General features: G+C 38.3%; 1 protein-coding gene across 1 annotated transcript in view; it reads left to right on the top strand.

The window, feature by feature from the left end:
* ezrb (ezrin b) overlaps positions 1–11,861 on the top strand; it is a 37,134-nt gene that overhangs the window by 15,069 nt on the left and 10,204 nt on the right. The window contains exons 3-7 of the mRNA XM_015045417.1: positions 933–1,016; positions 7,355–7,450; positions 8,816–9,090; positions 9,479–9,562; positions 9,654–9,800. Of these exons, the coding sequence (XP_014900903.1) occupies positions 933–1,016; positions 7,355–7,450; positions 8,816–9,090; positions 9,479–9,562; positions 9,654–9,800 (686 nt within the window). The remainder of the gene's footprint in view (positions 1–932; positions 1,017–7,354; positions 7,451–8,815; positions 9,091–9,478; positions 9,563–9,653; positions 9,801–11,861) is intronic.

Here is an 11,861-nt window from a genome sequence, read left to right as displayed (position 1 = left end):
AAACCCACCCATTGCCTTAAAACCCACAGTTGTAAAGTTTTTAAAAAATTTTTTTTTTTTTTTTTTTTTTTTTTACATTTTTGTTAAAACTGTCACCATGTTGTGATTGCATGAGACAGATATGAAAAGATCAATCTCCTCTACTTCCTCCCAGTGCTGCCATTGCAGTCTGAAGAGATGCACTGCTCCTGGTCAAAAACAACCAACCACAGCCAGGAGGAAGGTCTTGGTGCTGTTAATCAAGCGTCTGTATGTGCTACTAAATATGCTAATGGCAGAGAAACAACTTACCGTTCCAGGAAAACTTTTATCTGCTGTCATAGGCAATGCTAACTAGCCTGAGCATTTAGGGAGGGGTGTGAGTGGAGCATACATGAGGGTGATTGACGGTGCCAAAACTTTCCTCTTGGCTCTTTTTTATTTTTATTTTTTTCCTGATGGAGCAATGTATTTTTTCACATGACCGCATAGGCTAGAGGCAAAAGGGCTCTATCCTTTTTCACAGATTCTTTTATCAGCTGTCGCAACATAATGATTTTAGGAAATGGGTAAAAACACACATGTATATGTTTTTTTAATAAAAACAACACACTGATGTTTTAAGCTCAGGCATATAGGCTGCTTAAGTTCATTCCACTCTTGGTGACTTGGCAAGTTTAGGTTTAAGAGGAAATCACTATTTGACACAGGGTGAGGTTAGTTTGGCCAACTTTTTTCTTAATAAATGAAATCAACATTTGAAAGCAGGCTCTCATATTATATTTCTCTAATGTTAACTTTTGTTTAATTTTCTAAAATGTAGCAAAAAAGCAAAACAAAAAAAAATCTGTAAGAAGATAAACACTCAAAGTGCTGCGTCTTAAATCTTGTGAAAGATTTGCTCTGTTTCTCTGTGTCAGCTTTTAAACTGCTGCCGTTTCGTTCCTCTACAGGTCAATGTACGCGTCACCACCATGGACGCTGAGCTGGAGTTCGCCATCCAGCCCAGCACTACGGGCAAGCAGCTGTTTGACCAGGTACAGTGAATGTCCTTTAAGTTTAACCTTTGTCCTAGCTGGAACAGAATGGACTTTCAAATGAGGTGGTGACTTTCAGACTGAAGCCTGTAAATAGAAAGTGGTAATCAGATCAGATGCATTCAGAGAAATGCCATCTGAAAAGACAAATGAGACAGTTGATGTCAGTATTTTGAACTTAAATAACACTTGAATAACATTTATTTTAACTTTTATGTATTAAAGATTAAACTCTCTTGATCTTTTCTGTTTATTTGGGGTTATGGTGACTTCTAAACATGTAAAAAGGAAAGGTGTGTTACATTAGTCCATTGTCACTTTTAAACAATTAAATATAGATTTATGTCTCTTTTTCAGGAATTTAGCTAAAAAAAAAGTCAAATTTCAATCATTTACCTATTTAAGTGGCATGAATGAAAACCCTGTAACTGATAGGCTCAGCAGGCAAACCTCCATGGAAAATCTTTGCATGTACATTGTGCTTCCTGCGTATTTATTGTTTAACACATTACACACGCAGCTATATTAAGCTTCCCTCACCAACTACACTATGTAAAAGTTTCCACAAAGCCATGCTATTATTGGTATGGGTCATGATGCCTTCACAGACATCCCAAAAAAATTTTTTTTTTTTTTTTGATTGCTGAATGGGTCAAGCAAGTTTCTGAAATTCATCTGACTCTGCTCAGCTACCGATTCATCTCTATTGAAAATAAAGTGAGTTATGTCACCAATTTTTCAGGATTTGGAAAATATAATTGAAATTTCAGCTGTCTGTGAACCATCTTGTAACATCTAGCTGAAAAACTCTAAGAAAAGTTTTTCTTAGGGGATGATTTAAATGGTAAAACTGATCAACACAAATAAAAACGTTGAACTTGTAGAGTAGCTTCTCTGATAATTTTTGTTAAATTTCAGCAGTGTACACAGCCTGTTTAAGGCCTTTTCCCCCTCAGTTCAGTGTAGCTTAAAGTTGTGAATATCACTGTTCTGTGGTCAGTTTATTACTATTAATGGTAACTTCCTAGACAATAGTTTGTATTTTCCTTTCGTGGAGTGTTTCTATTGTAAAACTCCGTCGTTTGGATCCAAAAGTAGATGACGAATGATTAATATGAGCTCCACTGTGGCTTCATGACAGGACTAGAGCAGGAAAAAGCATTGTTTTAGCCACTTCCTGTAAAACCCGTTTTTCAATAGCATGTCTAGCAACTGTGGCTGCCAGTTAGGGGATTCTCCCATCATATTTACAAAACCAACAAGGTTATAGTTTGTTTTTGTTTTTTTTGTTTTTTTTCCCCAAGACAGACGAGCTATTAGTCTAATTATAGCTGCTGGTGAGCTTTTCCACCTACCCGTTGAGATTGCTGTGCTGTTCCACAGTTCCCTGTTCCAAAGTCAGAGGTAGTTAAGTGGTCGATTTTGATGCAAAGATCAATCTGCCACTTTGAACACAGGCCTGGAATGGTTTATAACTCGATTGGGTCACGTTGCTGCAGCATCGGACAGGTTCTGTCGGAACGCTGAGTAACAGCAGTGAGCTCATTCTCGGTCTGGTGTGGCCCCTGTGGTCAGCACTGATCACAGCTTTAGTCCCCGTCTTTCAGGTCTTAAAGAGAAACATCTGCCACTCCCCTACACACCCTGCTGCAGTTTCACTTCCATGTGACTTTGCGCTGGTGCTTCTTTTATTATCTGCCGAGCAACATCAATTTCAGCTTAATTAATACGTTTGTTAGCTATTTGTAAAGACCGTCCACAGCAGTATTTCTCCACTGCAAACAAATGTGCGATAAACAGCACAGCACTGTCAGATTTTATGAAATACAAGCTTTTTAAAAAGTACACTTAATTCCACTTTGTATTTGAATTTATGACATCAACATCACAAAAGACAAAAGAATCACACTGATTAACTGACATTATAGGAAAATCCCATTTTGAATTGATTTGATTTTCACATTGTTCTTAAATAATGCTTTTATGCAGTCATGCCAAAAACAAGTACACACAGCTGAAGGAGGGATTTGGTGAAACACAGTGGAGAAACAAGAAGATTATAAATTGACATCTTGAGTTCTGATCAACTGATGTCTGTCGTGATGTCACCAGAAACGTACATTTGGAGGCTTGGCTTTTTTGTGGTGTAGATTTTTATCTCGACTAAATACCATCTTGCAACAAAGTCGCAAAACAAAAAGAGAAACCGTTCATAAGATGTTGTTCGATGGGCGACAAACCAAAATTTATGTCGAATTAAAAGTCTGCCTAGGAGCTTTAAAAGGTTCGAGTGATGAAACAAATCCAGTTTGGTTTATAGGTGCCTGATGCAAAATACCAAACAAATTCAACATGACACCCAACTGCTATGTCAGAGTTGCATTCAAAGTTTGCTGCAAAGTTGTTCTAAATAAAGCAGGAAAAAGTGTGAATTGTAACAGCTCTCATGTTAACATGTTCTTAATTTCACTTATTCTTCATGTTAGTAAACTCACCTTTTTTCACTGTAATAAAAAGGGACTGTTCCTCACCTCAAAGAGCACTCTGTCATCTTTGTGCTTTTTGTCGCTGTTCAACAGCTTGACTCTGTCTGTGAACTCCACCCTTCCCTTCAGTCGGTGGACTTTAGGTTATTCAGTTCAGAGGATGCAGAGTACTGCCACTTCAGTGCAGCAGTGTTCCCTTCTTTCACTGCTGGGCCTAAATCTCATAAGCCAAGAGGAGTCGGCCTCAGTCCTTAAGGGAATGGCTGGAAGACGAGTCTATATCCTTTTGTTACGCCAGCTTTCTGCCATTGTGGTGTGGCAACTTTCACTCTTTTGCCTGAAAGGAGTCTGAGGTAGCTGGTGACTCAGAAGCTGAGAAGGATCCACTTCTTTAAACTGACCACAACGTTTTCAGTGTTTGTTTTTATCATTTCATTTTCATTTTATTTAAATGTTAAATGTATTACTTGTACTGACCAAATTACTGATCACAAAGAGATTCTTGATTCTCATGAGTAAGAATAAGGACAAATATATTTATCGTGCACGTTGGCTAGCTAGCTAGAAAGCTAGCACCTGGTGCTAGAAAGCTAGCTAAGAAGCTAGCTCCTGGTGCTAGAAAGCTAGCTAAGAAGCTAGCTCCTGGTGCTAGAAAGCTAGCTAGCAAGCTAGCTCCTGGTGCTAGAAAGCTAGCTAGCTAAGAAGAAGAAAGAGCTTTCTAGAAGAATATTAGATCAAAATTCTTCTTCTTGGCTAGTAAAAGCTAGCTTGGATGATTGTAATAATCTCTACATTTAGTTTATTTTAATTAAAGAGCTGCTGGTGGAAAGAGATTTTTTTTTTTACTTGCAAATCTGTTTACATTTTGTTATGTAAATATGTCTTGAACTAAGGTTCATGTCTCAGTTTATATATTAAACATATCTAATTATGTTTATTCTTCTAGTACACTAATAGGGTGTTGCCTAACTGAGGAAGATTTATATAAAATTCTGCATTTAACATCTGGTTAAATGTGCTATTTAACCAGGTTAAAATTGGAAACCTGTCCATTTATAAAAGCATAAGCCCTTAACTTATGCTTTTATGTAGATTTCTTTCAGTAATAAATTACTGGGCATCTAAACCTTCAAAAGTCATGAGAACTTGCCAGAACACCTTCCTATTACAGAACAAATGCAATTTGGATTTAAAATGGGTTTATCGCTTCCTTAGGTGAAGCTTGTTTAAGCTATAATGGGACTTAAAAGAAAGTTTTTATTGTAAAACAAAAAACAGATTATGTGTATCTGTGTGGTCGCAAACTGTATCTCTATCTCACTCGGTCATGCCTGAAGCAAACACAACCATGAAAGGCCTGCTTGTTTTTGGAGAATCTCTTTTTTCAGGCGTCTTCCTGATGTTGCATTAAGTACAATCCATTAGGTGCTGCCTGAACTTGAGCCATTTGTCTACTTAGTCCCACATCCCAGTCTGATCCTGTATTTTGTGCACACCACAAACTGTGTGGGAGTTTTTGAGTTTATTTTCATCGTTCTTGGAGCTTATCCTTGGCGCATGCAGCCTCGCCAACATGTTCACTTAAACTTCAGCCAGACATCTTACCACCTCACCTGCTGACTGGGTGGAGATTTTTGGAATAGATGTGTTTAGAAAGGGCTTTGCAAAGGATCGACTGACTTAATAACAGATGCATAGAAGCAAAAATGGAAAAAAAAAAAAAAAAAAAAACCCTTTTCTGGTTAAGAAAAACTTCTGTGCACGCCATAAAGACAGACTCTGGTTTCTCTCAGAAGCCAGTGGAAAATTGTAACTCCTCCCGTAAGAAGTGATTATTCCAAATCTGTAACTGTCTTTTCCCAGAATTAAAAAACTTATTGTAAGGGGGGAAATAAAAAAATGTTAAAACTGCCTATCTTTAAGTATTTCTGTAAGTTTTTCCAATGCGGTTTGACTTGAGACTAACCTAATAATCTGGATTGATGGATACTAATAAAAATTATAAGTCGTTGAAGAGTTTCCATGCCCAGATGCAGACCAGCTGTTTGTCTTCTTGCCTCTTGTCATACTAGTAGGTTGTGTAGATTTGGGTACAAATAATTTATCATCATTAATAAAACTAGTGATTTCGATCAAAATTACTCAATTGAGAAAATTGCCAAATAGTGTAGACTGTTATTATTTATAAAAACCTGCCTGATAAAACCTAGATTTTAAAATGATAGATGAAGGGACTAGTTTAACACAGATGTTACCTGAACAGCAGGACACTACACATGTGTATGGAATGAAATACAAATAACTTCTCTCAAGTATACAAGGGTATATTGACAATAAACTCATGTTTAAAACAATAAAAGGGTAAACGTGCATTAATTTTTCATTGTGTACAGTTAAATGCTTTATTCACCAGGTCTGAATCGGTAATCAGTTAGCTGCAGCGTTGGCTCAGAACGTGGTCGACTCCGCTCAGGTCCAAGAACGGACCACAGCGTTTGTTCAGGGGTTTGTTTGGGGCATTTTCCTACCTCTGGTTTGCGTAGGCAGCAACTCGGAGAAGCTGTGTTTCTCTGTTCTCGAATGAACATCGGCTGCCGTTCTTCTCCCTCGGTGGGGTGGCAGTCGACGTTAGTTTTTTGACAGCAACCTTGGGGAACTTGTAGCTTCACGGTTCCTTCTGCAGAGTTTCGAACAAAACCAGTATGTGGGTTTACTCCTTTGGCTGATCAATGCAATAGAGTCACTTTCGTTTTGGATCCAAAGCTCCTGATCGAGGGGCAGCCTTCCTTCACCAGTGAAGGAAGGGGGTTTTGGGTTGCGGTCTGAGGTCAGAAGAGTAAAACTCCTCCTCTTCCTGCTCCTGGGACTTGAGTTGTATTGTTAAATTGATAGTTATCATACCAGCCCTTCATGGTTGAATGTCTAACACTGTGTTTCTGAAGTTGGAGTACACAACACCAGTCATGCAACACATCCTGGTTTTACAGCATCACTCCCTCCCATTGGTTGAACAATAAAACAGCTTTGTTGAAGCTTAATAACAGAAAAGCATGTGAACAGAAAACACTTCATTTAGAGAGCTGCTGCTTTGCCAGTAAGGGTACCATATAAGTGTCTCGCCTCTCATGCACAATATAGATCACAAAAATTAAAATTAGTAGTAAGGTTTATCAAAAATAAGTAAGTTTATGATCTGTTTTTTTTAGTAATGGCTCATTTCTCTACTCAGCTTTCAGTATTTAGGCCTTGTAATTTAATAAAAACAACAAATTAGCTTGGTGCCTTTTGTACATTTGAGTTGAATTGAGATAATATGCTGAAAAACTTAAATGTGGTTTACTAACTTATTGCTTAGAGGAAGATATTTCGCGTGTTGCCTTTGTTGTGGAAAAAAAAAACAGCTGTATCTCTAGGTATAATCTCTTCCTGCTGTAAAAGTTCTGTCACACATATTGTTTTCCTAAAGCATGGGTTGTGTGCTTTTAGTATTTAGTCTTGTCAACACTGCATGATAAAATACACTGATGTCCCTCTCAAATTCTCCCAAATTTAAAAGGAAATGTTTTTATTAAAAAGATAAGTAGTCTGTTTTGAGGAGTGTATTTTTCTTTAGTTCTTTCATGTTTTTAAATCTGCCTGATCAGTAGCAACTCAACATTTCCTCTTCGATATTTAAATATGACCATATTATTTATTTTGAAGAACATTTTTCATTTATATTTGTGTATATCATTATTTTGTCAAATAATCAGTGATTAAAAAAATATGGAGAGAAAAAAAATGAAATAAAAAAAGTAGTATTTATATTGAAGCCACAACCTATAAACATTTTGCTGTTTTATTTTTATTTAGGTGTTAAAAACCATCGGCGTACGTGAGGTGTGGTACTTCGGACTGCAGTATGTGGACACCAAAGGTTACCCCAACTGGCTAAAACTGGACAAAAAGGTAAGCACATACTTAACAAAAAGAAAGGAAAAAAGAGTATTCTTCATGATATTCAGGTTTTAATGAGTACTAGAATAGAAACGGAAGGATCTCGTGTATAAAGAGACATTTTCAGATAAATGGCTACTTTAGTTTTTGCAACCCTGTGAACTAAAAAAGTGTTTTCAGTGACCTGGTGTCTGCGTTTTAGTAAATCAGTAGCTACCACGCTGCCATGTGTGTATTTTACATATGTAGTCCATGGCAGTTTATTTTCAGTCGCTTCCTGACTGCATGTTATCAGCTGGAGGTAAATTATTTGAACTTTATGTAAGGCATTTTCTTTGTCTTTCCCTTTTGTAAACATTTGTTACCTGGACTACACCAGGTGTTTTTTTTCCCCCCTGAGATATGGATAATCCAACCTAACTAAAGTAAATCAGGCTGTGGATGAAGTAATGTCTGCAAAGACGCAGGACTCCAGATGTTTTGGATATAATTCATCTATTTTAAAGCCAAATAGATCAACTAATGCTTTACTTTATGGAAAATCTCTTAATGGGTAATTCCACTGATTTTTGGAAAGAAGAACCCATATGCAGATGGTTAATATGTGCTTAAAAACTCAATGGAGAGTCTGGCTGTTATGTAATTCAGTAATGTGCCACACAGCTGCAAAAAGTTTGCATTAGTCAGTTTGAGGTTAAAGTCCTCTTTGCAGCACATGCTAACCTCCGTTTGCTAAGTTTAGAAGTTGCCTCTCAGCATTTTACTATCAAAAACGAGGGTCACGGAGAGACGCATAGAAAAAGAGAATGGGTTGTTTGCATCAGTCAGCAGCAGGAAGCTGTTCCCAGGGTGCTAACTGGGCGCTGCAGCTAATCGGCACAATAAAAAGTTCAAACTGGAACATTCCTGGTTTTAAGCCATCAATCAAGAGTGCTTGGTTCCTGTTTTGTATTTAGAGGAAGAAGGACATTGTGAAAATGTTCACTGAGCTGGCAGTTGTGAAAGTTGACTTCCAATGAAAGAGAAGCTAGACTCCTTAATTGATCAGATCAATTAAATACTACAATGATTCAGATGATTTCCAGCTTCTACAGGTAATGAAGTGCCTTACACAAGAGCAACAAGTGTCTGAATAGCTCTTTAGTACATTTTAGGCTTCTTTACTGCAGACACTATTGGATATTCTTCTCCAGTTGTTAATTGAAATCATTCCCACTACTATGTGTCATCATGGTGCGTTTTTGCACATAAAGGTTTACAAGAAGGTCAGGGAGTTATATTTAGGTCTCGTCTGACCAGATCGGTGTCTTCCCACAGATTGCAAGCAGAATCACTTCTAGCTTTTTATGACTGACTGAGCTTTTCAATCCCCTCCAGGTGTCATCTCAAGATGTGAAGAAGGACAACCCACTACAATTCAAGTTTCGGGCCAAGTTCTTCCCTGAGGACGTTTCTGAGGAGCTGATTCAGGAAATCACCCAGAAGCTCTTCTTCCTGCAAGTAAAAGAGGGCATCCTCGGCGACGAGATCTACTGTCCTCCAGAGACGGCAGTCCTGCTGGCCTCCTACGCAGTCCAAGCCAAGTTTGGTGACTACGACAAAGAAGTCCACCGGCCTGGATATCTGGTCAGTGAACGCATGCTGCCTCAGAGGTAAGATGTATGACGTCGTGGTGTGTTTGGGTAGGCCACTTTCCACAATGCTTACACTACTGACATATTGCTAACTCGTTGTTCTGGGCATGTGAGCATGAGCTTTGAAAATCTGAAGGTAGAAAGACTTTTTGGGAGCGCCAGAGAATCTAAAAGGAACGGCAAAGTATTTTTACATCAGTGTTTATAGGCATTGCTACTAAATGGATCTACGTTTGATAAAACGTGATTGTATCAAAATACTATCAACGGGGTAATTACCAAAAAACGTTTTTTACAATGCAGTTGTGTAACAGTAACTTTGGTTATGCAGCACAGCAAATTGTTGGAATTTCTTCCTGATTGCTGTTGAGAGATGTAAATAAGTGTTTTAATTATGTGTGTTTAGAGTCATGGAGCAGCACAAGTTATCCAAAGAACAGTGGGAGGAACGAATCCAGGTGTGGCACGAGGAGCACTCTGGGATGTTGAGGTATTAAACTTGGTTTGTGTTGATCATTTTAAACTTTGCTGCGAGAAATGCAGTGGCTGATTGGGCCGGTCGTTTCCTGATCGCCTTGCAGGGAGGACGCCATGTTGGAGTACCTGAAGATTTCTCAGGACCTGGAAATGTATGGAGTGAACTACTTTGACATCAAGAATAAGAAGGGAACAGAGCTGAGGCTGGGAGTGGACGCACTGGGTCTCAACATTTACGAGAAGGACGACAAGTAAGCATTTTGTTATTTATCAGATTACTTATTCCAAAAGTAAGAATATTTTTGGTATTTCTTTATGTTCTGACTTACAATTTGGTTGTACAAAGCTGAACTTCTTGGCCAGATGCATATTGGGACTGGAATCTCATTTAGTTCGGTTGAATTAGGACTGTATTGTCAAATGGTTGTTTGTCTGTAATCCTTTCAATTCTTAATAGAGTTTTGATATATTTCTGGTTTGAATTAATTAATTTTGATTGTTGATTTCTGGTGTCTTTTTATTAGCAGGTCAAAACTTTACAAAAACAATTTTTGCCATTTCAACATAAGATAAATTATTATAATTCATAATACTTTTAATACTGTTTCTGCTCTGAGTGACCATAATATCTTAATAAAAGGAGCAGATTCAACGTCATACAAAACTCTCTTTACAATTTAGCACAGTAATAATTTTAAATAACTTTTTGTCTGTTTGAACAGATTTAAAGCTTTTTTGTGTATTAGTATTAAGAGTTGAGTACTGTTTTCTAAATCTATTAGAGAAATGTTTGAAATAAATGTAAAAGTATTAGTTTCTTTTTTTCTGAGGAGCAGAAACACAAACGCACACATACTGAATTAAAAAAACAGGTAAATAAAGTCCCCTACTTGACACGATAATGAATCTGAAACACTAAAAATGTTTAAGCCTGAAGCGATCGCTGCATGATTAGGCCTTTGTTGGCTGCATTGCACAGATATTTTATTTGTGGTGGTAATCAGTCTAAAAGTTGTTGGCTCTTTTAGTTTCAGGTTGAGTTGTCACTCTTTATCCTGAATTTTCAGATGGATAAACATTTTTCCTGTCGAAGGTAATTCATAAATTAGATTTTATTCTGTGTGTTCCCATTTATTATCTTAATGCTGTATGAAAGAATGTGTTAATACGCAGCTATCAGTAGTGCAATTATTTAATCGTGGTGGATTATTAGAGCCTTTATTAGTCACGCAGTCATAGTTTCAGTCAGACTTAAGCTGCAGATGTTTCACGACTAAGGCATTCGTCATGATTTTCGCCTGACTCAGGCCGAGCTCTTCCCACTTGAAACACTAAGATAAACTTGCTGAACCAGGTTCACATCTTCCACCAGTCAACACTTACTTTTCCTGTTCGAGAGTAAGAAATGAAAATACTCCCGTTTCGTCTTTGAAGGGTTTCTGGGGCCTACGTGTGTAGATTGCTGCTCACATCCCACAGAGATCTGCTGTTTACGTGCACCTTATTTACAGAGCAGTGCAGTGTGGGGGGATTATCACCCTGTGTATTTGGTGAATTAAATTCAGACAGATCCTGTCCTCTGTGGGATTAGTGGAGCGAAGTGCACCGTGTTAAAGTAGCTCTTCGTCCCAGGTGACTTGCCTTTCAGTCACTGACCTCATGCTGGAAATGCTGCCAGCTCTGCTCGAGATTAGAGTCCATCTTGAATTAAAGTGGCTCCTCTGGTGGCTTTCAGGCCAGCCTGCTGCTGGTGGTGGAAGAAACAAGCGCAGCACATTTTGGTAATGTTAAGGTTAAGCCACCCCGCTGCTTCATGCTAAGAACTTTAATTGAGGCTTCACTGCTTAATTCTTTGTCTTTTTAAATTACTGAGTGCCAGAGTATTTAGGCGGATCCAGTTTGTAATTTGTGACTGTGATTGTAAAGCATTCAGGAACAGGGCCGTGTGTGCATACGTGTGCGCGCGTGTGTGTGTGTGTGTGTTTCTGAATGTCTCGTCCTGATCAGCAAAGAAAGGCCTCTCCTCTGCGCTGCCCTCTGCTGTAACCATGCCGACGCCGACTGGTTTTTCAAGCTTTGCGGCACTTAAGAATGTGAGGCTGAACTGTGTAGCACAGTCTCTCCCAATGAGGGCAACCGACCCACAATGCAACAGTGCAGCCAAGTCTTCACTGAGGTGCAGCCTGGAGCAAAAGGCTTAACTCCTTCTGCTCCTGAAGCGCATAAAAAATTAATTCTGCTTTATAAATCAAAACCTGCAGAGATTAATATTAAGAGATTAATTACTTGTAGTTCTTTTGAATGCTTGCAAA

The sequence above is a fragment of the Poecilia latipinna genome, unplaced genomic scaffold, assembly GCF_001443285.1.
Source record: "Poecilia latipinna isolate Pla-1442-1.1 unplaced genomic scaffold, P_latipinna-1.0 Scaffold725, whole genome shotgun sequence".
Lineage (NCBI taxonomy): Eukaryota > Metazoa > Chordata > Actinopteri > Cyprinodontiformes > Poeciliidae > Poecilia > Poecilia latipinna.
The sequence above is the reverse complement of the archived record's forward strand: the minus strand, read 5'-3'. Positions and strand labels throughout refer to the sequence as shown.